The sequence below is a fragment of the Pseudophryne corroboree genome, chromosome 1 (assembly GCF_028390025.1).
Source record: "Pseudophryne corroboree isolate aPseCor3 chromosome 1, aPseCor3.hap2, whole genome shotgun sequence".
Lineage (NCBI taxonomy): Eukaryota > Metazoa > Chordata > Amphibia > Anura > Myobatrachidae > Pseudophryne > Pseudophryne corroboree.
This window is the reverse complement of record NC_086444.1, coordinates 409,832,186-409,859,303: the sequence shown is the minus strand read 5'-3', so window position 1 is coordinate 409,859,303 and position 27,118 is coordinate 409,832,186. Positions and strand designations below refer to the sequence as shown.

Here is a 27,118-nt window from a genome sequence, read left to right as displayed (position 1 = left end):
AAACAGTGGTCACTAATCATAGGCGTGCACAGAACATTTTATAAGGGGGTGCACCGTCGGAGGGGTGTGTTTTGCACCACCTACTGGTCGTGTATAGTACAGCCTATTGGGCTTGTCTAGTACCGCCTATTGGCACTCAAAGGAATATAAACATATGCCCCCAACGGTGCACCTTACTCAATACCCTCAGCGGTGCCAGATACACAATTGCCCCCAGCAGTGCCAGATACACAATTGCCCCCAGCGGTGCCAGATACACAATTGCCCCCAGCTGTGCCAGATACACACTTGCCTCCAGCGGTGCCAGATACACACTTGCCCCCAGCAGTGCCAGATACATATGCCCCCAGCAGTGCCAGATACATAAATGCCCCCAGTGGTGCCAGATACATAAATGCCCCCAGTGGTGCCAGATACATATGCCCCCAGTGGTGGCAGATACATAAATGCCCCCAGTGGTGCCAGATACATAAATGCACCCAGTGGTGCTAGATACACAAATGCCCCCAGCGGAGCCAGATACGTATGCCCCCAGTGGTGCCAGATGCATAAATGCCCCCAGCGGTGCCAGATACATATGCCCCCCGCAGTGCCAGATACATATGCCCCAGCAGTGTCAGATACATAAATGCCCCCAGTGGTGCCAGATACATAAATGCCCCCAGTGGTGCCAGATACATATGCCCCCAGTGGTGGCAGATACATAAATGCCCCCAGTGGTGCCAGATACATATACCCCCAGTGGTGCCAGATACATAAATGCACCCAGTGGTGCCAGATACATATGCCCCCATTTGTGCTCACCCTCTTCTGTTGCCAGTGTCGCTGATTTCCGTCTCTGCCGCTGAGGGGAGGAGAGTGCAGCGCGCGTCTCTCCAGTGCCTCACTTCACTAAGTCCCTGGCTGTCTCCGGCGGCCATTTGAAATATGGTGCCGGCTTGTGAGCCAATCAAAGCTCACGGGCCGGCAGCCAATCAAGAGCCGGTCCGCGAGCTCTGATTGGCTGACAGCCGAGAGACATTGTAAATGACTGCCGGAGACGGGAACACACAGTGAGGGGCCAGAGAGATGCGCACAGCGCTCTCCTCCCTTCAAATTCAGCGTCAGACTGAGACAGGAATCGGCGTCAGCAGCAACAGGCGTGCGCGTTTGTGCGGGGGGTGCCGGACATTAGGGGGTGCCTGTGCGCACCAGGCACCCCCCGTGCGCACGCCTATGTCACTAATACTACACATGGAACTAATTTAGAGTTGTACCAGTCACATTGCCCACTTGTGAATAAATGAGAATACATCCCTCCTATCCATCCACTTGTGAAGGCAGCTATTACCACCATCAGTGCAGATCTGCACCAGCCCTATCCCTGGAGCAGGAGATCTGCGGATGCCCAGTTGCCACTGATAAGATGTTTGTGGAGTTGAGGGTGAGATGCATACGATTGTTAATCACCTGTAGTTGCTCAAAGTTGTATGCTCAAAGTTGTATACAAAGGTTCCGACGCATGCGCTGTAGATGTGCATGCAACTCTGAATCAGGCCCTACATATATCCATACTAATCCATACTACTCTCCTGGAAAGGCCAGGAGGCTCCTGAAAATCGTGTGGCACTCCCAGCCCCCCGGGGAAGTGGGCAAGCCTCCCGCATTCCGCTCCCCCCAGCCGCACCCCCGCTCACCGCCATCCGCTGACCGCAGGCATTTAGTCACAGGAGAAGGGGACAGTAGCGGTGACGCGATTCGCGTTAGAACGTGTCATCGTAGCCCCGCCTCCGCTTCACAATACCGGTAATGTGGGCATTGTAAAGAGGTGGGTGGGGCTACGATGACGCAATCATGTCATCACGCCCACGTACTGCCTCCGCCACGCCCCGTACCACCTCATCCACGCCCCCTCCTGTGTGACTCGGCTGCTCCCTCCTGGAGGGAGCTTTCAAAAAGTAGAAAAGTATGACCTAATCTGTACATATATATTTATATTGTTTACAGAATCAAGCAGATACTGGTTAATAAAAATGCTCTCCAGTGTCTAATTCATTATTGAAGTACTGTAGATCATTTGGTGATTGTGGAGATGCTCTTTCTAGTAATACACCCTTAAATGGATACATACAACTGCAGAATGAATATCCCCTATTCCCATTCTGTGTATTACCTTTCCTGTCACCACCACTTCTGCTCCAAGCTCCCGCAGTTTGTGTATGATTTTTTCAGAAGTGCATTCGGGAACAACAATTGTAGAAGGAAGCCCCAGTTTACTACAGGCATATGATGCTGCCAGCCCGGCATTCCCACCTGTGAGAGATGGCACAGAAATCAGACTTCATTTAACAATGAGATATATTGAGAAATTTGTTGTTTAAAAAAGGTGTACATGACAAATATAAAATAATCACCTACAGTAGAAAGACAAGATGGGAACATTGCAGAACAGATCAATAGGATTATACAGTTAGCATAAATATAGGATTTGGTACCTGAGGAGCAGACAAATTTCTTACATCCCTTCTTTGCCAGCTGCAGGAAAAAAATAAAAATTTAAATAAAACAACATTATCTGCTCCCAGTGCAGTGACATGTATGCCTCCTGTGTGCGACCTCCCAGTGCAGTGACGTGTATGCCTCCTGTGTGTGCAGCAGACTCCCAGTGCAGTGACATGTATGCGTCCTGTGTTCGGGCTCCCAGTGCAGTGACGTGTATGCCTTCTGTCTGTGCAGCTCGCTCCCAGTGCAGTGATGCGCATGCCTCCTGTGTGCGCAGTGGGCTTCCAGTGCACTGACATGTATGCCTCCTGTGTGCGGGCTCCCAGTGCAGTGACGTGTATGCCTTCTGTGTGTGCAGCGGACTCCCAGTGCAGTGACATGTATGCGTCCTGTGTTCGGGCTCCCAGTGCAGTGACGTGTATGCCTTCTGTCTGTGCAGCTCGCTCCCAGTGCAGTGATGCACATGCCTCCTGTGTGCGCAGTGGGCTTCCAGTGCAGTGACATGTATGCCTCCTGTGTGTGCAGTGGGCTCCCAGTGCACTGACATGTATGCCTCCTGTGTGCGGGCTCCCAGTGCAGTGACGTGTATGCCTTCTGTGTGTGCAGCGGGCTCCCAGTGCAGTGACATGTATGCCTCCTGTGTGCAGTGGGCTCCCAGTGCAGTCACAGGTATGCCTCCTGTGCATACTTGCCTACTCTCCCGGAATGGCCGGGAGGCTCCCGAAAATCGGGTGACCCTCCCGGCCCCCCGGAAGAGCAGGCAAGTCTCCCGATTCGTGGGGACCCCCCTGCCCGTCCGCCCACTTAGTGTGTAAAGTGGGCGGTCCGGGCAGTTGATGACGCGATTCTTGCTGAATCGCGTCATCATAGCCACGCCCCCTGCAGTGTAATGCCGGTGATAGTGGCATTACAGAGCGGGGGCGTGGCTTAAAAGAGGCATCGTCATGACCCCACCCTTTCTCCGCCCCCACTCAGCCCTTTCTCCGCCCCGTCCCGCCTCCGGCCCACCCCCTCCACGACGTCACAGCCTCCCCTGCCCGCCCTCTGAGCTGACCTGGCTGCTCTCTCCCGCAGAGAGCAGCCAAAATGTAGGTAAGTCTGCTCCTGTGCAGTGGGCTCCCAGTGCAGTGACATGTATACTTCCTGTGTGCGGGGTCCCAGTGCAGTGACATGTATGCCTTCTGTGTGCGCAGTGGGCTCCCAGTGCAGTGACAGGTATGCCTCCTGTGTTTGCAGTGGGCTCCCAGTGCAGTGACATGTATGCGTCCTGTGTTCGGGCTCCCAGTGCAGTGACGTGTATGCCTTCTGTCTGTGCAGCTCGCTCCCAGTGCAGTGATGCACATGCCTCCTGTGTGCGCAGTGGGCTTCCAGTGCACTGACATGTATGCCTCCTGTGTGCGGGCTCCCAGTGCAGTGACGTGTATGCCTCCTGTGTGTGCAGCGGACTCCCAGTGCAGTGACATGTATGCGTCCTGTGTTCGGGCTCCCAGTGCAGTGACGTGTATGCCTTCTGTCTGTGCAGCTCGCTCCCAGTGCAGTGATGCACATGCCTCCTGTGTGCGCAGTGGGCTTCCAGTGCAGTGACATGTATGCCTCCTGTGTGTGCAGTGGGCTCCCAGTGCACTGACATGTATGCCTCCTGTGTGCGGGCTCCCAGTGCAGTGACGTGTATGCCTTCTGTGTGTGCAGCGGGCTCCCAGTGCAGTGACATGTATGCCTCCTGTGTGCAGTGGGCTCCCAGTGCAGTCACAGGTATGCCTCCTGTGCATACTTGCCTACTCTCCCGGAATGGCCGGGAGGCTCCCAAAAATCGGGTGACCCTCCCGGCCCCCCGGAAGAGCAGGCAAGTCTCCCGATTCGTGGGGACCCCCCTGCCCGTCCGCCCACTTAGTGTGTAAAGTGGGCGGTCCGGGCAGTTGATGACGCGATTCTTGCTGAATCGCGTCATCATAGCCACGCCCCCTGCAGTGTAATGCCGGTGATAGTGGCATTACAGAGCGGGGGCGTGGCTTAAAAGAGGCATCGTCATGACCCAACCCTTTCTCCGCCCCCACTCAGCCCTTTCTCCGCCCCGTCCCGCCTCCGGCCCACCCCCTCCACGACGTCACAGCCTCCCCTGCCCGCCCTCTGAACTGACCTGGCTGCTCTCTCCCGCAGAGAGCAGCCAAAATGTAGGTAAGTCTGCTCCTGTGCAGTGGGCTCCCAGTGCAGTGGCATGTATACTTCCTGTGTGCGGGGTCCCAGTGCAGTGACATGTATGCCTTCTGTGTGCGCAGTGGGCTCCCAGTGCAGTGACAGGTATGCCTCCTGTGTTTGCAGTGGGCTCCCAGTGCAGTGACATGTATACTTCCTGTGTGCGGGGTCCCAGTGCAGTGACATGTATGCCTTCTGTGTGTGCAGTGGGCTCCCAGTGCAGTGACGTGTATGCCTCCTGTGTGCGTAGTGGGCTCCCAGTGCAGTGACGTGTATGCCTCCTGTGTGTGCAGCGGGCTCCCAGTGCAGTGACATGTATGCCTCCTGTGTGTGCAGTGGGCTCCCAGTGCAGTGACATGTATGCCTCCTGTGTGCGGGCTCCCAGTGCACTGATATGTATGCCTCCTGTGTGCGGGCTCCCATTGCAGTGACACGTATGCCTCCTGTGTGTGCAGTGGGCTCCCAGCGCAGTGACATGTATGCCTCCTGTTTGCGGGCTCCCAATGCGGTGACGTGTATGCCTCCTGTGTGCGGGCTCCCAGTGCAGTGACGTGTATGCCTCCTGTGTTAGTGCAGTGACGTGTATGCCTCCTGGGTGCGGGCTCCCAGTGCAGTGACATGTATGCCTCCTGTGAGTGCAGCGGGATACCAATGCAGTGACATGTATGCTTCCTGTGTGCGGGCTCCCAGTGCAGTGACGTGTATGCCTTCTGTCTGTGCAGCTGGCTCCCAGTGCAGTGATGCGCATGCCTCCTGTTTGCGCAGTGGGCTTCCAGTGCATTGACATGTATGCCTCCTGTGTGTGGGCTCCCAGTGTAGTGACACGTATGCCTCCTGTGTGCGGGCTCCCAGTGCAGTGACATGTATGCCTCCTGTGTTTGCAGTGGGCTCCCAGTGCAGTGACATGTATGCTTCCTGTGTGCGGGCTCCCAGTGCAGTGACATGTATGCCTCCTGTGTGCGCAGTGGGCTCCCAGTGCAGTGATGTGTATGCCTCCTGTGTGTGCAGTGGGTTCCCAGTGCAGTAACATGTATGCGTCCTGTGTTCGGGCTCCCATTGCAGTGACAGGTAGGCCTTCTGTCTGCGCAGGTGGCTCCCAGTGCAGTGATGCGCATGCCTCCTGTGTGCGCAGTGGGCTTCCAGTGCAGTGATGAGCATGCCTCCTGGGTGTGCAGTGGGCTCCCAGTGCATAGACATGTATGCCTCCTGTGTGTGGGCTCCCAGTGCATTGACATGTATGTCTCCTGTGTGTGGGCTCCCAGTGCAGTGACACATATGCCTCCTGTGTGTGCAGTGAGCTCCCAGTGCAGTGACACGTATGACTCCTGTGTGCGGGCTCCCAGTGCAGTGACGTGTATGCCTCCTGTGTGCGGGCTCCCAGTGCAGTGACGTGTATGCCTCCTGTGTTAGTGCAGTGACATATATGCTTCCTGGGTGCGGGCTTCCAGTGCAGTGACATGTATACCTCCTGTGTGCACAGTGGGCTCCCAGTGCAGTGACGTGTATGCCTCCTGTGTGTGCAGCGGGCTCCTAGTGCAGTGACATGTATGCTTCCTGTGTGCGGGCTCCCAGTGCAGTGACGTGTATGCCTCCTGTGTTTGCAGTGGGCTCCCAGTGCAGTGACATGTATACTTCCTGTGTGCGGGCTCCCAGTGCAGTGACATGTATGCCTCCTGTGTGTGCAGTGGGCTCCCAGTGCAGTGACATGTATCCCTTCTGTGTGGGGGCTCCCAGTGCAGTGACGTGTGTGCCTCCTGTGACATGTATGCCTCCTGTGTGTGGGGTCCCAGTGCAGTGACATATATGCCTCCTGTGACATGTATGCCTCCTGTGTGCGGGCTCTCAGTGCAGTGACGTGTATGCCTCCTGTGTGTACAGCGGGCTCCCAGTGCAGTGACATGTATGCGTCCCGTGTTCGGGCTCCCAGTGCAGTGAAGTGTATTCCTTCCATGTGCGCAGCTGGCTCCCAGTGCAGTGACGCGTATGCCTCATGTGTGCGCAGTAGGCTCCTAGTGCAGGGACGTTTATGCCTCCTGTTTGCGCAGTTGGCTCCCAGTGCAGTGGAATGTATGCCTCCTGTGTGCGGGCTTCCAGTGCAGTAACATGTATGACTCCTGTGTGTGCAGTGGGTTCCCAGTGCAGTAACATGTATGCGTCCTGTGTTCGGGCTCCCATTGCAGTGACATGTATGCCTTCTGTCTGCGCAGGTGGCTCCCAGTGCAGTGATGCGCATGCCTCCTGTGTGCGCAGTGGGCTTCCAGTGCAGTGATGTGCATGCCTCCTGGGTGTGCAGTGGGCTCCCAGTGCATTGACATGTATGCCTCCTGTGTGCAGTGGGCTCCCAGTGCATTGACATGTATGCCTCCTGTGTGTGGGCTCCCAGTGCAGTGACGTGCATACATCCTGTGTGCATATCTCTGTGCTGAAAGTAGCAAGCATGCATCCCAAGACTGTGCAAGGCAGTGCATATTTTCTATGGTATAAATGTTAGCAATGTTCCTGTAATTGGATTATACATTTCAAGAGCTCTGCATTGCTCTCACATTTTAAATAAAATGGCTTTGCTTTTTCTGGAATGATCAGCCATAGAAACCAGCATTTTATCAATGTAAAATATTGGCAGAACCTATGGTTTTGATAAGTCTCTGTGGTGTTTGATAGATCAGTCTACAGGATGAATAGCTTAACCAGGGATTGATTGATTGATTGATTGATTGATTTATTAACGCAGCAGAGCTCCGTTGGAAGAGCAGCAGTCACACTTGGATCCCATTGTGAACACAAATTCAGTATGATTTCCGATGGACGGGATACCGGTGGTCAGAATACCGACAGCGGCATACCGTCCATCAGAATCCCGTCAGGCCCCAGTAAGCCCCCTAACCCTCACCTGTTTCCTAACCCTAAACCTCCCTTGTGGGTGCCTAACCTTCCCCAGTGGTGCCTAACCGTAACCCTCCCCGCTTGATACCTAACCCTAATCCTCCCTTCCCCGCTGCCTAAACCTAACCCTCCCCCCCCTTGGTGCCTAACACTAACTTCCCCTGCTAAGTGCCTAACCCTAACCCTCCCTCCCCGGTACCTAACCCTAACCTTCCCATGCCTGAGCCCTAACCCCCCTTCTGATAGCTAAACCTAAACCACGTCCCACTGAAGGAAGGATCAGGATTCCGGGCGTCTGTATTTAGACGCCGGGATTCCAAGTCCTGTCAGGCTTTAGATGCCAGTGTTCCAGCTGCGGATGGGATTCCGGGGTTGGTATTTCGAGCGCCGGGATCCCGCACGTTGGGAAGCTGGCTGCTTTCCATGAACACAGGTGCTGCTGTATATGCAGGTGCCCCTTCAGGGCTTGGAGCCCAGAGGCAGGCGTCTCCATTGCCTCTGGGAGTTACGCCCCGGCCAGGAACATATAGTCTAACAGGTCCAGCCAGGAGCAGGGTAATACACCTGCACATACACTCAGTGGTATGTATGGAGTATCCAGCAATAGTGACCCAGTGGCATATATATATATGGACCACAGACAAGGGGGGCAACATGAAAGGAGGAGGCCCATGTACAATCTTCGTCCAGGCCCCCTCTTCTCTACCCGGCAAAACAATAGACTCTGGGCACTAGGGTCACTAGGTGATCCTAGCACTGTCCCAAACATTTTGCACATGCTACCGACGTGCGACTTCGGAAAATACATCTGACTTGGGACTTCAGAGGGTAAATATTGAAAAAAAAAAATGGGTGCAGGCAGGGCCGACTTTTCATATGAGCTCAATGGGCAGTTGCCCAAGGGCCCAAGTAGTATAATGGCCCTAGGCTAATAGCTGAGGGTCCCCTTTTTCAAGGGGTACCAGATTTGTGAAATTCGACCCTGGGGAACCAGAGATATCAGACTTCAAAGCCATGGTCCCCATCTGAGCCTGTTAATTGCTCTTCCCAGACAGATATCTCAGGTTCTGTCTGAGTTATAGTTTTTCTGAGGGTATACTCCAAAAGATGGGACCCTTTTGGTGGACACTGACATCTTGTCTCTACTATGCCCAGAACCAGAGATATCAGCCTTCCAGCGGATTCGGTATGGGATCCCGGTGGTCAGGAGACTGTCGCTGGAATCCCGGCAGCAAGCGCAGCAAAATTACTGCTCCAGGTCCTACGGAAGATAGAACACCCTCTACCGCCTGTGGGACATCAAAGCTGCTGCTGATAGCACCCCCACCCCTACCACTAGAGTATGAGTAAGGGCCCCAGTGCATTGCTTTGCCCAGAGCCTACACTGCTGTTAAGACGGCCCTGGGTGCAGGGTGTGCTGTGTGAGCCCCCCTGGACCCCATGTGCACCGCACCCACTGCACCCATTATAGATATGCCTATGGAGGATGGAGAGGAAGACGTGCAGTAAAGGCACACGTATGCATAGCACATTAGCTTGAAGGTCATGCATGTGATCATGTCAGCGCACCTCCGTTACTGTGGGGACAATGCAGCATGGGCAGTAGAAATGAGGGGACAGCGCAGAGTGCTTTCGTCAACATATACAGTGTAATGTCCTGTGAGTTACAGAGCACTCCAGATATTATAACAAGTGACTGTGATAAATGGGGATAAAAAAAGGTTGAGCTGGGACAGAGGAGTGACTAAAATAAATGTAAGAAAAATAAACATTTTACTGTAAAAGAGAACAAAAAATAGTATATGTATTAGAGATGAGCGGGTTTGGGTCTCAGAGACCAGAACCGTACCGAACTTCACGCTCTGAAACCGTGGGATTACTATGCTGGATTGGCCAGCAAACTCACCTGACCAGAACCCCATAGAGAATCTATGGGGCATTGCCAAGAGAAAGATGAGAGACATGAGACCGAACAATGCAGAAGAGCTGAAGGCCGCGATTGAAACATCCTGGTCTTCCAGAACACCTCAGCAGTGCCACAGGCTGATAGAATCCATGCCACGTCACATTGAGGCAGTAATTCATGCAAAAGGGGCCCAAACCAAGTACTGAGTACATATGTATGATTATACTTTTCAGAGGGCCGACATTTCTGTATTTAAAATTCTTTTTTTATTGATTTTATGCAATTTTCCAATTTTCAGAGATTTTGGATTTGGGGTTTTCTTAAACTGTAAGGCACAATCATCAAAATGATAACAAATAAAGGCTTGAAATATCTCACTTTGCATGTAATGAGTCTATATAATATATTAGTTTCACCTTTTAAGTTGAATTACTGAAATAAATTAACTTTTGCATGATATTCTAATTTTCTGAGTTTCACCTGTAAATATAAGAAGGTGGTCCATATAGGGAAGCCAATCCCGGGCCATTTTTTCAATCCCGGGTATCGGGATTGAAAAATGGCCAATCCCGGGATACTCGGGATTGGCTTTTTGCTATGTGGCCGCCCCCCTCTCCCCACCCCGCCCCGCCTGCTCCGCACACATAACTCACCATGTACCAGGGGGTGGGCCGGGAACATCTACTGATCGCTGCTGGCGGCTCCCAGCAGCGGCTGATGGCGCAGCGTGACCTCTCACGCTGTGCTGGGGAGCCGGAACAAGGAAGCCGGGAAGCGTCTGAGCGTCCTGTGGACGCTCAATGCTGATCCCTCAATCCCCGGGATTGGAGCTTCCAATCCCGGGATTGAATCCCGGCCATTTTTGGCCCTAAATCCCGGGATCCCACCGATCCCGGGATTGCCCACCATAGGTCCATAGCTGCATGCATGTTTAAAGCATTTGAAGTGTGGATGATCAACTCATTCCTTTTATACGGGCCATATACAATTTACCCAGATACAATGGGATGTACTTAATATCCCCACGGTCGGGATCCCGGCGGTCAGAATACCGACACCGGGATCCCAACCGCCGAGAATGCCGACAGCTGTGCCAGGGCTATTCCCATTCGTGGGGGTCCACAACACCCCCAAGAGTATATCCTGGCAAAGAGATACACCCAAGAGTATATCCTGGCAAAGAGATGGAATGCAGTATGAGAGCTGGAATGCAGCATGATGCACATTCCCATTATTCATTCAGGGCATGCACATTGCAAATGCAGAGATATGCAGTCGTTCAGATTTGCCAAGACTGACACCGAAGTCTTTTCCGCAAAGGGTAAGTATTGGCAGGGACAGCTCTTTTCCGCAACTGCTGTCCCAGCACTCCTTCATGAATACATTCTGGCATGATGTTCCTATCTTGCACCCGTGATTTGCAGCAATATTATCCCCTGCAAGTCACATGGAAATGACGTATTATGATAAATTTACCCCTTAATATTTTTCTTCAATAGATAATTCTATCTTTGAATATAAGAAAGAGTTCATTTAGAAATAAACAGTGATCGTAGCCTACCTTCTGACAGAAGTACCCTATACCACGTATTTTGAAGGACCCCATTGGTTGGATGTTTTCTAGCTTCATGAGGACCTGGGTGCCAGCTACCTTGGACAGAGCCAAACTCTCCTTCAGTGGAGTGACAATGTGAAATGGAGTTTCATCTTGGGAATCCATCACTGCTGGCTGAGTTGACAGAAAAGACACAGATTACTGTTTAACTTTTATTGGTACATTTATGTCACATCATAAAAAGAATATCCAATCTATATTAGAATGAGTCAGTTAATAAAGTACCAACTCTACAATAATTGCAAGGAACAGTGGGAAAAAGTGCTATACAAAGAATAAATGTTTAGAAGCTGTGAGGCGTGTCAAGGTGATGACACTGGTTACTGGCTGATCGTTAGTTGGCTGAAAACTGCTTAACGCAGTGAAAAACCTAAAGCCTCAACTTTTTGCTATTCAATTAGAAATCTGTTAAATTAACATGGGCCTCAATGGGAGTTCATGTGGATTGTAGTTTGCAGCTCCAGACTAGGTGAAAAGTAGGAAAAATCCTTAAAATGGTAGGACATAATGCCTCATTCATGTCAAGTGAAGCAAAAAAGCAGGCAATAGGGGAAAACCATGTTGCACTGAAGATGGGGCAGATGCAACGTGCAGAAGGATTAAGATTTGGGTGGGGTGTGTTCAAACTGAAATCTAAATTGCAGTGTAAAAATAAAGCTGTGTTACATTTATGGACTACATGCAAAACCAGCCAGTATTTACTCTGCACAGAAAAAATATACATGTATTTGTTCCTCTTGCATGGCAACATGGTTCTTGTTGATTTTTTTTGCTTTACTTACAAAAATGAATCAGGCCCATAGTGAAATACTCAAGACATCCCTCCAATCAATAATAATGTATTTAGAGGTTTGTAAATGGTAAAATATAGACAGTAAAGACATCCGTTTTCACATCACTTTCTCTAAAAATCAACAAAATGGGTTTGGTGATGTGAAGCATGTATGTTGAGGTGTTGTATTGATGGGAAAGGATTTTAAACTTGCAGAAGGGAGTTACAAGGGTTCTTTACAACCTTTTACAAACTTGTACATAAACACTTGAAAATCATTATCAAAATACCTAGACATTTCTCCATCATTTATAAAAGTATCAAAAACCAGTCATCTGACACCATATAACTGCCTCCAATACTCTGTCATTTCTAATTGAATTGTGGGGGGATTCGTAGAGCACTTTATGCAAGCACATAGCCGGAAACTGTCAAATTTCATCTCCCCTGAGCACGGCCGGATTAAGGGAGGGGTGACAGGGACAGCCGTCCTGAGGACCCCACACACATTCCATTGTTGAATCGGCGGAATCTACTTCTGGCGGCTCAGATGTTCATTAACAGCTGTCGCCAAGGAGCTCCTCCACGCATAGGCATTAGGCAGTCTTGCGGGATCGTTAGAGGAAATCCTGTGCATCAAAGTCTGTGTATTCTGGCGCACAGTCCCTGCTGCTGCTCCGCTTCACTCCGGACGTTCAGCTGTGTGTTTATGTGTGCGTGTCGTGAGTCCCCCACCTGGGGGGGCTTTGCCAGCAATAGTGGGGACTCCCACAACCTCTGTCACCCTGGGCCCCCACCTGCCTTAATTCGGTTCTGCCCCTGGGGTGTACAAACTTGTGCTCATGCAACATACATAGTCTTATTTTTTTTCCAATATTGTAAATTCAGTAACTAAATTGTAACTGTACATTAAAATGTAAATGCATCAGTTATGTTTAAGTTAAAAGAAGTTACAAAAGCACTACATGCTACTTATAATCACTTAAACATGCAATGTGGCTGGGGTGTCCAAGCATTTGCATATAATTGTACCAGAAAGCATTGCTTTCCTCTGGCCCTCTACCATTAAGTTTTTCTGTATTTCTGAGTTATGATGAATTAGTGGGTCAGGTATCTGGAGTTGATAATGACTGTGGTAATATAATGGCTGTGGTAATGTGTGATATGAATGTGATAATCCTGGCTGCTGGACTGATTGGATTGATTTTGACTCATATCCCTCACAAATGATTAATATAGCCCAGGCCTGTTTCTTGTATTTGGTGTGGCCTGCTTGTTTCAGACAGTAATGTTTTGTACATAGCACAACCCCAGTAAAGTCTCCCAGTACGAGTAAGTGCATTGGATACCTTGTATGCCATTAATTAGAGCTACTGTGTTAGTGTTACTGTATTAACAGTTCTACTAGAAGATAAGTGAAAGAGCATAAGCACAAGAGTAAACAATGTCACACAATATATAAATGCTGCCAATGTACAACCAAAACAGGAAAAGCTGCAGATCGCCCCTGCACTACACAATTCTATCACAGTACTGGACGGGTGTGGATTATTAGAGCTACACTAAAAAAGGGCTACAGTCAATAGGTCTACCACTAATGGTAGACATGCGTTAGGTCAACAGGGTCAAAAGGTCGACATAGAATAGGTAGACAGTAGAAAAGGTCAACAGGTTGAAAAGGTCGACTGGGTAAAAAGGTTGACATGTAAATGGTCGACACAAAAAAGGTAGACACAATTATTTCTTCTTTTTTTTTCACTTTTCTGCCACAAACAAGCCCCATTAGTGTAACACGTCCCCTTGTATGGCTCGCTTCACTCGCCGTGCTTCAGGCATGTTACTATTCCCAATCGTAGTCCACGTGGATGGTAAAGTATGAAAAGTTGAAAAACAGAAAAAAAAACTTGTGTCTACCACATGTGTGTCAACCATTATCATGTCGACCTTTTGACCATATCAATCTTTTGAACAGTCTACACTTTACATGTCGACCTTTTGACCCTGTCAACCTAATGCATGTCTACCATTAGTGGGTACCTATTGACTATAGACCTTTTTAGTGTAGATCTATAGTCCGGATACCGTCCTGGACGTCATATGATAGAAAGCTAAAGCTGAATTACTAGACTAATTTCAATGCAACGTAAATGATGGTACTAAATGGTGGTACTGCAAGCTCCTAGCTAGCCAACAGAACTGGTAATGTTGTGTCCTTGTGACAGAACAGTTTCCCAAACAATGTGTGATTCCATGCTGACAGGGTCACTGCAATTATGAAAGCTCTCATTCACAAACATGCATTGGTAAAGAGAAACTATTAATTATTTTGGTAAGCTAAGTGGTAAGGATGTATAGCTGCGGCAGTTAGTCCTCAAAGTCCTCTGCTAAATAATGTAACAGTATTGAGTACTGACAGGTAAAGAAAAGCAGACTGTACAGTGCCAACCTGTATTAAATATGCTGGTGATACCGCTGGCATTCCTATTGCCTGGTTCTGTGTATGTAAGGCTGGGTATGCACATACATGGTTCTCGGCTGATCAGATTAAACAATCCAATCAGTCGAGCAGTATGTGACCCCATGTGAGCCAGCGGAAGCAGCAGTGAGGTAAGCGGTTCCTCTAGAGATCGGGAGGTCGACAGTACCACACATAAGATGTCACCTCTCGATCCAAACCGTTGCAGGAGCATTATTAAGACCGGGTACACATCAGAGCGATGCGTACCTGGCCGATATGCCGTCCGACAGGCATTATGCCCATGCAGCACGGCCAACTAGAAGATATTGTTAACGACCCATGGGAGCGTGCAATCGTGGGTACACACTAGAAGATGTAGACTGTTTGTTGTTCTGATATGGCAAATTGTCCCGACATCGTCCTAGTGTTTACCCGGCCTAATGCTCCTGCATCAGTACTGCATGCACACCTATACAATCATCGTCCATTCATTCAATATCAGAAGAACAGGCTGACGATTGTATAGGTATGTATTGTATCCAGCTTATTCCTCCACAAGATTGCACACCAGGCCCTGTAAACAGACCACACACTCACAAGAAATGCTACAAATAATTATGTACTCTAAAATGAAAATCTTAACCAATAATGTATTTCTTCCCCCCTACAAGTTACATTGTCTTTAGAAATAAATTTCATATAACACCATAACTCCATCCACAATTTTGCAATTCATCCTTTACTTCAGAAACTATATATTTTCCTCATGCTTTTTGTAAACAAAATAAAAACAAGACAGATAAGATAAAATGTAATCTTTTGATTATACAGTGTATAGTGGAATAATTCCGTTATAATTTGTAACTAAAAGTAAAATAGGTAGTATGTAGTAAGTCATGGTATGATACTTTGTAAAACAAGATCTGATCCATTAATATAGGCAGTATAGATATTTTAATTTGCCCTTATTATTTTTTTTTGACGTAGCTAGACCAAATAAAGTGTATTGGTATACCCTAGTGTCCGGTGCAGTATGCAAACTCTGCTGATCTATGAATCTGGTGTCAGTGACCCTTCCTCATATGACTAGGAGTGTCCAGTCACACATGACCTCTGTATTATCCATGTTACAGATGGGTAACCTCTGACTCAACAGCTATTGAGGAACTACTCAGCAGGCACTGCCAATCTCAGGCTGCCCACCTCTGTCATAGATAATACAGAACTAGTGTTCACATGTGGAAACTGATTTGGATAATGAACACTGTTAGCAGCAACATATTAATATATATAGATTGGTATACTTAAATAGCTTGACTGTAAAGAGAACTTAGAATAATACTATACCTCAGAAAGTCACACTCCAACTATGTCAGACAAACAGAACTTTCAGTTGTAGCTCAGATCAAGGTTCTAATGGGAGTGTCTGCATACGCCCATTCTGAGGGACGGACGGAGCTAATAGTTCATTCTAATATCTGTTTGTCACATGGTTATTATTAGATTCTACAGCAAACGTGCATTAACGTAAAATATACCCTGTTAGCTCTTGAAAATGGCACTAGATACTCAGGCTATATAATGTTCTATTTGGTTTGATTCTTTTGAACCATACTGTCACTGAATAGAAAAACATTTATTTAGTAAAATCTGCCAATTCGGTTAAATATGTACCTTTTTGAGCAATCCACCCTTAAGGCACATTTTAGTTTAGATTAATAAGACTGATAATATTGTGGGGTTTTGTGATCACCTAGGACTGCAAGCACAGATGTTGACATGACATAGCATTATCACTGTGTTATTCAGGTTTATTGTTGACTTTTGTGCTCATTTCACCCAGGAGCTAAGCACTTATCTATGTTTTGCAGAGTCAGGAATGGATCATATGATTAGCAGAGCACACGGACCTGAAAGTGGCAGCATTCTTCCTGTGCAATTTGATAAGGATTGTCCACAATAAATACATTCCATTCCTGTTATAGTGCTAAAAAAAGATATTTAATTAAAATAGATTTATTATCATTTAGTATTAATCATGGCCCTCATTCCGAGTTGTTCGCTTGCAAGGCGATTTTAGCAGAGTTACACACGCTAAGCCGCCGCCTACTGGGAGTGAATCTTAGCTTCTTAAAATTGCGAACGATGTATTCGCAATATTGCGATTACAAACTACTTAGCAGTTTCTGAGTAGCTTCAACCTTACTCGGCATCTGCGATCAGTTCAGTGCTTGTCGTTCCTGGTTTGACGTCACAAACACACCCAGCGTTCGCCCAGACACTCCCCCGTTTCTCCAGCCACTCCCGCGTTTTTTCCGGAAACGGTAGCGTTTTTATCCACACGCCCATAAAACGCCGTGTTTCCGCCCAGTAACACCCATTTCCTGTCAATCACATTACGATCGCCGGAGCGAAGAAAAAGCCGTGAGTAACAATACTATCTTCATAGCAAAATTACTTGGCGCAGTCGCAGTGCGAACATTGCGCATGCGTACTAAGCAGAAAAACGCTGCGATGCGAAGAAAAATACAGAGCGAACGACTCGGAATGAGGGCCCATGTGCATTAGGTCTTGTCCCACTGACACTTAGGGTCTAAGGGGGTTATTCAGTGAGGATTGCAGATTCTGCTAAAAAACAGAATCTGCAATCCTTTCTATCGCATGCTGGGGGTGCCAATCGCAGGGCAAGGTGCCCAGCATGCTGAATGGACTGCCCAGCAGACGCGACTGCAATTTAATTGCGGTCGCAGCAACTACAGACGACCCCCTGCAGCCACAGCTAGGCTGCGCATGCAGGCGTTCCACCGCCATTTTTCCCATTGGAACGTCTGTGTCCGACATCACCTGGGACAGGACCTGCGCGTGTGCACTGACGCTACCAGAGTGGAAATTGCGGTTGACCTGAATAACCTCCTAAATTCTTAACACATACACACATACAATTTTGGAACGAAACCAGTGCACCCGGAGAAAACTCGGGATGACGGTGGAGCACTTACAAACTATACATATACATGGCCCTGGTTGGAACTGAATCCATGTCCCCAGTGCCAACTACGGTGCCACTGCAAAAAATATATATTATTAAGATGTATTTATATGGTACAACAAAGGTTCCATAGAGTCATACATTTTGAGTGGAACATAAAGCAAAACATTGGTGATTAGACAGGAAAGTTACCAACTTTACAAGTATTTACTTATAATTATAGTACGTAGAATACATCATTACATAGACACTACAGTGGGAGAGAGGGCCCTGCTTACAAGAGCTTGCATCAGAGAGGGGCTATTGAGTTTAGAGTGTGTGAGGGCATTCCCTATTACGTAAGCAGCTGCAGTAACAGAGAATTGACAATACAATTCACCATACAGATAATTACATCAAAAACTATGTATGGTAGTATACTATGAAGCAGATTTTATTATAGGAATTTACTTTACATTGGGCCATAAGGTAAAGATGAGTTTGGAGATCAGGGGTCCAGAGAGGACTCCAGAAACAGGTAATTCAAAGCATCTTTATTAGACTCAAGTGTTGGAACATGAAATACAGCAGCACAGTAGCTTGACCATAAGCATTAAAGCTACTGTACCTGTAACTGAGATAGAATATTCCATACCATAGGACAGAATCACCCTTTTGGAACACCCTCAACTGCCTTCTCAAGTTTCCCTCACATTTAAACAACCAAAGGGACAACCAATAAGCCCACAGCCCATACCGCAACGCAGCCAACCAGATTAAATAAGAACAATAACATCTCCATTCTTTCACATGACCAATGGCTATGACCTTAATTTGTTGTCTCATGTGAAACTTAGATATCACCTTGCACCGAAACGAGAGCTTCATTCCTAAAACCGTATAGTTTTGGTGAAAAATCAGGAATGGAGAACAGTAATAAAGAGCTCAAAATCCAAAACCCGCCTGACAAAAGCTATTGTAGGAGAAACACAGCCTTAAATGTCCACATCTCTGTTCAGCCTTCTGAAAAGGTTTAATCAGATTCTACTGTAATGATCTAAGAACCAGATTAAGGTTCCAGGGGGCATAGAGAGGCTGAATATAAAGCACACTCTGCAGCAAGGTCTGGATCCCAGTAAGACACATTTTTGAAAAAACACAGTCATCCCAGAGACCTCAACTTTCAGAGAACACAGGCAAAAACCAGCAATCTACCACTCTGGATAAAAAAGGAGAATTGCTAAATGGAAAGTTGATGTGGGGAACCCATTTCTCTTACCCATCTAAACATAGGCTTTGCAGACCCTATGATAATTTCTAGTGGAAGCTGATTTCCTTGTCTTGAGCATCATCTGGATCACAGTATCTGAAGAACCCTTAGCTTTCAAGATGAAGGCTTCAGCAGACACCCCATTAAAACCAGACAATGTAACACAGGGTGCTGAAGGGTTTCTGGGAGACAAGGTTGATATGCAATGGATTACCCTTTTAAGAACTCTTGACAGCATTGCTACTTGAAGGAACGGTTAAATTAAAGAGATGTCCCAAGGAACTACCATGACAATGATGAGAATGGTTCCTGGATCTCAGCTCCTGGAATAGTAGACCTGCATCTTGTGGTTCTGCCTGGATTCTATCATTTTGAGGTCTGGCAGACCCCACCTGTCTAGAAGCAGTTGGAAGACTTCCAGGTTGAGGGACATTCTACTGGGTGAAGAACCTGCCTTTAAGGGCCCCCCAGTTGTCCACACTATGAATGAAGATAGCCGTGATGGTTGGGACATGGTGCTCTGCTCACCTCATGATCCGGCTGGTCTACTGCATAACCTAAACACTCTTAGTCCCTGATCTGATTTGATCATATATGCCGTTGCTGTGACATTGTCTCCCTGGATCTTCATTCAAGAACCCTTGAGAAGCAGTCAGTGGCCAGTGCTAGAGAAAACACCTTGAGCTCAAATAATTGATGGATTAAGTTGACTCTTCTTGTGTCCCACAGTCATGAAATGTGGACTGAAGAACAACTGCCCCCAATTCCAGAGACTGATATCCATGGTAATTAGAATCCAGTCACAGATCAAAAGTAATCAACCTATGTTCAGATTGTCAGCTTGCAGCCATAAACCAGTGGGCGGGAAGTCTGTGGAGACAACATGATTGAGTGGAGGTGATATTTGCTCCATTTCAAAAGAAGAAGTTTCCTCTGAAGGTCTCAAACCTGTACAATTTGATCAGTTTAATTTCAAAAAGTGGTAACCATCTTGCCCAAGGAGGCTCATGCAGAAGTAAATCGACACACAATGTTGATTCAGCGTAGACTGAACTATAGCTTAAAAGGACAAAATCTTGTTGTGGGGAACAAAAACCTGCTGCAGAGTGATGTCAATGATCATTCTTGAGGAAACCATCTCCTGAGATGGAATTAGGTTGGAATTTTGAAAATTGATGATCCAACAGTGGGAATGTAAAATCTTCTGAGGTCAGTCTCACCTGGTCTCTTATCTAAGATGGGAAGATGCCTTGGTCAGATGGACATTCAAATATGTCATGACAGAGACACCTATTCATGGCTGTCATTAGTTTGGTAAAGACTCTGAGTGCTGGGGGGCGTGGCCTAGCTGCAGAGGAGAGTGGCAGCAGAATCCCGTCTTTTTGGCCAAATAAAACCTCTCCCTGCCTCTTCCCACCAGCCCTTTTACCCCATCCACCTCCCCCTTACCCTTGCTCACCCCCTGAAGTGGACAGGTTAGCACCGCGGAGCCGGGGAGTGTTGAAAAACGCTCCCGCGGGTTGTGGCCTACCTCCACACCACCGGGGCCTCAATTTCTGAGCCTGCCCGGAGGGAAAACCGGAAACCCCGAACCGGCGGCCGCTCGCCGCGGCGCCTCTGACGGGAACACCGCTGACGCTGTCCCCCTGGTACTGGATGGCTACCCGCCGCTGAAGCCCCTACACCCTCCGCAAGGACGCCTGTTAGTGCCGCTGTCGCACACAAGCCTGGAGCAGCTAAATCACCGGCTCACCTTCCAGACTGTCCCTCTGCTGAAAGACCCTCCATACACCGGCTGAACTTGGAATCCTGTGGGTGCCTATCCTGGGACAATGCACATGAAGGCTGCATTACCTTCAGTACCCAGCCTACCTGGAATATTGTGAGTACCTGCTGCTGCCACAGTAGCCATTCTCTATTTGCACCCCTGCTCCATAGAAGCCTGTGACAGGAATCCAAAGCCGCCATCTTGCTATCTGGCAATCAGCCAGAGTAAAGATAAAGTTGCACTACATCGCACTCTCCTCACCCCTGCAGGATTATAGATCCTGTTCGCACTACCGCCCGTAGCTGAGACAGCCATGAAAATGCTTTAATACTTACCATGTGTGCCTGGGTCACTATATGAGAGGTTAGGCTGCGATTTACCCCAGCGGCAGGGATAGCACCTGAAAGAGTTATGGCTCCATTATTGTGACACTCGGATCCACATATCCTCGAATCACTCTCAAGATGATTTAACACAATATAATAAAATACTACGCGTGCCATAATTAAGTAGCTGGACTTTATATATAACACTCTTTGGCACCTTACTCCCAACTCCGCTGTTGGGGTACCTGAAACTGACAAATCCATCCCCCTCTGGTGGCCGCTACTGTTAGCTACTTGATCTACACTAACTGAAGCCTGGAACAAGTCACAATTTGGACCTCGATTAATCTCTACGAACTTGCTGCAGCTCCCTCCTCCACCCTCCGAGCTACCTGGAGCCTGCAATACTTGCTTTCCCATTCCCATAGGAACCCGGGATGGAGTTGTATGCCAGCAACCTGACCTGCCTGGGCTGCTCGCCCACTATACAATCTACGGACTGTGTCCCTTCTTCAATAATTTTCCTTTTTCTTTTTCTCCCCCACTCCTATCCCCCTTTTTTATATATGCCATTATGTCCAAAAACAAGAAAGTAACGCAAGCCCCGACTAACTTCTTTGGCTCAAAGTCTAAGGGCCCGCAGAACCCCAACATGACCGCAAGCTCCCCTCCCTCTCCGTGCTCTTCGGAAGCGGGTATCGATCCCCAGATACAGGCGGTAATGTCGAGCCTACTGGAAGGAGTGCAGTCCGCGTTCAAACAGGAACTTTCGAACGCTATTGCAGAATTTAAATCGGATCTCACAGCTCTCGGCAACCGAACGGATGCATTGGAAACAAAGACTGACGATCTCTGCCGCTCCCAACACCGCCTTGACAGAGAGCTCATTAGGTTGCACGAAGAAATGGAGACCCTAAAAGAGCGAAAGGAGGACCAAGAAAATCGCTCGCGTAGAAATAACTTACGCATACGCAATGTCCCAGAATCGGTCCTCGGCCCTTCGCTGCCGTCATTCCTAAGAGAATTCTTCATACATATCGTACCAGACCTCACGGATGAAGAGTGTCTCTGTGATAGGGCTCATAGAGCACTTCGTGCAAGACCGTCTCCCGCTCAACCGCCCAGAGATGTTATCGTCCGTTTCCATTATTTCCGTTCAAAAGAGAAAATCCTATCCTCTGTCCGGGACTCCCCAGAGATCCTATTTAAAGGTATGCAGCTACAGATCTTTCAGGACCTGGCTCCCTCCACTATCCAAAAGCGACGGGACCTCCAATCGGTCACCCGGGTCCTGCGACAGCACCAGATCAGATATAGATGGGGATTCCCCTTTCAACTTCACGATTCTGTCAACAACTCTGTTCACTCTGTCAAGACTTTAACCCAAGGACAGGAATTGCTAGCAAAGCTGGATCTCCTCCCAGCATCATTTGCAGTCGACCTGGCGGCCTCATCATCTAAGCCACCACACCCTCAGTCTCCCCCTTCCTGACTGGACAAGGGTGACCCGACAGCGCACTGTGGACAGAGATCCTCTCTGACCTGGGGAGACCCCCCGCTGTGGTTTGTCCACAAAATGTTGGTGCAGTGCCTCCATGCCTCGCAATGAGCAATGGCTGCGGAAGATTTGACCTCCGTCCAAAATCCAATGTCGTAACTATTCTCTGTTATTGCTGTTATAGTTAAGTTATATTAGCTTGTACTCCTGTGGTATCTCCCCCCTCCCCCCCCCCCTTTTTTTTTCTTCCTCTTTTTCCCCCTCCTCCCCCCCCCCCCCTCTAACTTTTTGCTTGTGGTTTTTTTGCCTGGACACAGTTCTATATGTTCTATATTATACTATGTTCTTTATAGATGAAAAGTGGCCACGACCATTCTCAACTCTTCTGGCCCGGGTAACCTACACCCTCTCACATGGTATCTCAGTTACCCCCCTACAATCCCTTACTGTCGTATACATTGGTACTTATACAGTTTTCTTTTCCTGCGGTCCCCGAATGGGACCCACAATTTCAGGGATGTTTCCCCGTTTGGGGTCTTTCTTCTCTATGTTCTTCCCCTTCTCTTTTTTCTTGTGGCCTCTGCTTGACCTTTCCGCTCCTTTTCTTTCTCTGTCCAGAGGGGTGGCCTCCTCCTGGCTCAAATTGCACGTTATTGGATCATGTTTGGCAATATGTCATATTCCCTCATGTGAATAGCCATGTCCCTTAAAATATTTTCGGTCAATGTAAATGGCCTGAACTCCCCTAGGAAGCGTACTGTGTTTCTTAGTGCTTGTAGACGTGAGAAAGTCGACATAGCATTCCTTCAGGAAACACATCTCACGGGTTCCCATACTCAGCTTAGGGGCAAATGGTTCTCCCAGTCCTACCTGTAAAAAACGTGGTGTAGCCATTTTAATTCACCGTAACATTCCGTTTATCCACTCTAGGACAGTGACGGACCCAGACGGACGGTTTCTTATGGTAATGGGTACCCTCCGCTCTACGGCTCTCACTTTGGTCTCCATCTACGCTCCCAACCAAGACCAATCTCTGTTTTTTGACTCTCTCTCTAAACGCCTGTCACGAGAAGCACAGGGAAGCATTATCATGAGTGGTGATTTTAATACCATCATCGACCCGTTGTTAGATAGATCCGGCCCTCCACCTCACGCTTCCATGACGACCCTGCCTCGGGCCTCCCGCACTCTCACCGCCACCATGAAACACCACGGCCTCTGTGACACCTGGCGTTCCCAACACCCCCACACCAAAGATTTTACCCATTTCTCAGCTCCACACCAACACTATTCCAGGATCGATATGATCCACATCTCCTCTGCCCTCGTACCACTGATTTCTGATGCGGGTATCACGCCATTGACATGGACGGACCATGCTGGGGTCTACCTCCTCATAGATATATATCGCACGCCTCGTAGGAAATATAAATGGCGTCTTGACTATTCGCTTTTGCAATACCCCTCTGCACTGGAGGAAATTCGACTAGCAATCACACACTACTTCACCGAAAATATGTCTCCTGACATCTCACTTAGTGTCCTTTGGGAAGCTCACAAAGCTACGATTCGCGGCGCCTTGCTGGTGAAAATCGTCGGCAATCAGGAAAAAAGCCGCGCAGGAGATCATCTCCCTTGAATCAGAAATAGCCACCTTACTATCTAGACATAAAGCATCCCCCGACGCTTCCCTGCTCCTTCAGATCGATTCCCTCCGGGGACAACTTAACACCCTCCTCTCTAACCGTGCAGCACTAATTCTTCGGAAGCTGCAGCAACGCTTTTATGATAAAATGGATAAAATAGACTCCCTACTGGCCAACAAACTATGTCGTAAACAGGCGCTGGGCGCAATAGATAAGTTGTACTCGCCACAAAGGGGAACCTATACATATGACCCTGAAGTGATGACCGAAGATTTCCGCCAGTTTTATAGCTCCCTTTATAACCTGCCTGACCCGCTCCCTCTGTCTCCTGACGGGGTTGGGGGGAGTACGCTCATACTTGTCTGATACCCCCCTCCCAGCCCTATCTGACACTCAGTTAGAAGCCCTTAATAGTCGGATCTCGGAGGAGGAGACAATAGCCGCTACACGCTCCATGCGTTCGTCAGCCGCTCCGGGTCCGGATGGTTTCACAGCCCAATATTATAAACTGTTCGCGAAAGAGCTGGCCCCACACTTATCCTCCTTATTTAACGATATTCTTGAGGGAGCCTCCTTTCTGCCGGAGACGACCCGGGCCGACATAGTGGTAATCCCAAAGCCTGACAAAGACCCGACTAGTTGCTTAAATTATAGACCAATCTCACTATTGAATGTCGATCTGAAGATATATGCGAAAATATTAGCTAACCGCCTGGCTCCCCTGATGCCCGGTCTGGTCCACCCAGATGCCTGGCGTCTGACAACACTAGAAGGGCTATAGATCTAATTTACTCAATTCAAAAACGGAAATCTCCCTCTCTCATTCTGGCTCTCGACGCGGAGAAGGCCTTCGACCGCATTTCGTGGTCTTTTGCCTTTGCAGTCCTTGGCAAAATGGGATTCTCTGGAAAATTCCTAGAGGGATTAAAGCACTCTACCGCTCCCCATCGGCCCAGGTTTTGGTTAACTGTGTTTCATCCACCAGTTTTGGGATTGCCAATGGTACCAGGCAGAGATGCCCCCTCTCCCCTTTAATTTTCGCACTAGTCATGGAGCCCCTTGCAGCAAAGATCCGTAATAACACCACTATCCACGGAATATCCACAGGCCTATCCGAACACAAGATAGCGTTATATGCTCATGATGTCCTGATCTCCATCACAGATCCAGCCCAGTCCCTCCCCGCTCTCTTAACTGAGATCAGTTCATATTCACAGTTTTCTGGTTATAAAATTAATGTTAACAAAACAGAGGTCCTCAACTTTCATATCCCGGCAGCTCTCAAACAAGATCTTCAAACTATCCTTCCCTGTAACTGGTATGCAAAGAAAATCAAGTACCTCGGTGTGTACTTGACCCATCATCACCACCAGCTTTTCCAAGCAAATTATCCCCGCTTATTGCAGACAATCAAGGATGATTTGTTGGAATGGTCCAGCTACTTCATCTCATGGATAGGCAGAATAAACTCCGTCAAGATGAGCGTGCTCCCTCGACTTCTGTATTTATTTCAGACTCTCCCGATTTATGTTCCTACCTACGTCTTTAAGACCCTACAATGCCAATCCTCCCTTTTTATCTGGAATCATAAATGTCCCCGCGTCAGACTTAAATTGCTTCAGCGCCCCTCCAAAGGTGGGGGTCTGGGTATTCCGGACTTTAAGAAATATTTCTATGCTGCCCAACTCTCTCAATGTGCACAATGGTGCAACGAGGGCGGGACGCGGAAAGGTTTGGGTGGGGATTGAGGCAGAGGAGACGGGTCTAGCTACACTATCCTCCCTATTATGGCTCCACCGGAGCCAACGCCCCCGTACGGCTCTTTCACACCCTGTGGTAAGTCGCTCACTAGCGACATGGGACCTGACAAACAGACGGTTCAGTTTAGCCCCATACCCGTCCCCGCTAATTCCGTTATTTCATAATCCAGCCTTCCCCCCGGGTATGTGTAGAGCCTCGCATACATCTTGGCGCTCGAGCGGTATGCTATATGTTAACGACATCACCTCCAATGCTACCTTCCCACAATTCGCAGATATCCGAGAAGGAACAGTAATCCCTACTTCGGACTTCTTTCGTTATCTGCAAATTAGACATTTCCACTCAACCATTACCACTACCCTTATCCACAGACAATTATCCCCCTTCGAATACATTAGCTGGAAACGCACCAATACTAAGGGCCTCATTTCAGATATTTACGCTTTACTTAGCGACCACCCCACTTCATCCCGGGCCCCCCACGAGTTAGCATGGGAAAAGGAGCTGGGATTTACTATAGACAATGAAGACTGGGTGGATATCTGGGATAATGCGGCCTCCAGTTCCATATGTGTGAGAATTAAAGAAAATATCTACAAACTACTATATCGCTGGTATTATGTCCCTTCCCGTCTACACACTATGTTTCCCGACACTCCAGATGGATGCTGGAGGGGTTGTGCGGATGTTGGTTCGTTCTTACACATATGGTGGACCTGCCCAAAAATTTTTAAAATTTGGGGTGAACTTATTACCTTGCTCTCGCGCCTATTTGACACCTCCATCCCTTCCGACCCCCAATACTTTTTGCTCCCCATGACCCTCCCTACTCTTAACAGACACCAACACAAGCTATTTCGACACGTAGTTTCGGCAATGACATGCCAAATAGCCACAGACTGGAAGAGCCCGACTCCCTCCCCAACGCCGGTGATAATCTCCCGAATTTGGTATGTCCACAAAATGGAATATATGACCGCTGTCATACGTAACACCTCGAAACAATTTGATAAAGTATGGTCCCCATGGCTAATCTTACAACAGGCTCCCTCCCCATTTGCAACATGACATCGTGCACCGCAGCTCTACCCACCTCATGCCTCTGAAGGCCACCCCCTTCTACCCCCCTTCTTTCTTTTCTGATTGGATGCGCTCTGTCTCCTCTACCTTTCCGACCCCTTCTATTCTCTCTCTGAGCATTCTTTTCTTCTTATTTCCTCCGTTGACTCTCTTTGACGGACGGCCACTCCGTTGCCGAGAGTTGCCCTCCTCAAATGCCTTAACTTTAATCTTATATAAAAAAAAAAAAAAAGGATCCACTCAGTTGATGTAACAATTTATTGTAGCTACATTTGTGCTTTAAATACCCAATTTGTCTGGGTGTTCTGTTATTAATGTAACCAATTTGTGATCCATCTAATAAAATGTGTTTAAAAAACACAAAAAAAGACTCTGAGTGCTGTGGAGAGGCCAAGTGGTAGGGCACAAAATTGGAAATTATTTAATTGATTAGTGAACCTGAAGTGAGTGTTGTACCACCTAAATAGAACATGAAGTTAAGCATCCTTGATGT

The 27,118-nt window shown here is 48.2% G+C and overlaps 2 protein-coding genes and 1 long non-coding RNA gene across 5 annotated transcripts in view; 2 read left to right on the top strand and 1 right to left on the bottom strand.

Annotated features, from left to right (window-relative positions):
* Positions 1-16,290, top strand: part of LOC134888328 (uncharacterized) — a 42,958-nt gene extending 26,668 nt beyond the window's left edge. The window contains exon 2 of the long non-coding RNA XR_010171130.1: positions 16,180-16,290. This is a non-coding gene — a long non-coding RNA (uncharacterized LOC134888328). The remainder of the gene's footprint in view (positions 1-16,179) is intronic.
* The window catches only part of FICD (FIC domain protein adenylyltransferase), a 1,034,845-nt gene that overhangs the window by 491,258 nt on the left and 516,469 nt on the right, over positions 1-27,118 (top strand). The gene's annotated exons all lie outside the window — the stretch shown is intronic.
* The window catches only part of LOC134888292 (serine dehydratase-like), a 185,753-nt gene that overhangs the window by 95,966 nt on the left and 62,669 nt on the right, over positions 1-27,118 (bottom strand). For 2 of the 3 annotated variants that reach the window (XM_063913287.1, XM_063913286.1), the window contains 3 exons: positions 11,025-11,192; positions 2,475-2,514; positions 2,153-2,292 (listed from right to left, as the gene is read on the bottom strand). In XM_063913287.1, the coding sequence (XP_063769357.1) occupies positions 2,153-2,292; positions 2,475-2,514; positions 11,025-11,183 (339 nt within the window). In that variant the 5' untranslated portion in view covers positions 11,184-11,192. Of the gene's footprint in view, positions 1-2,152; positions 2,293-2,474; positions 2,515-11,024; positions 11,193-15,655; positions 15,739-27,118 lie in introns of those variants that run through there. The other variant, XM_063913285.1, reaches the window with a different exon arrangement.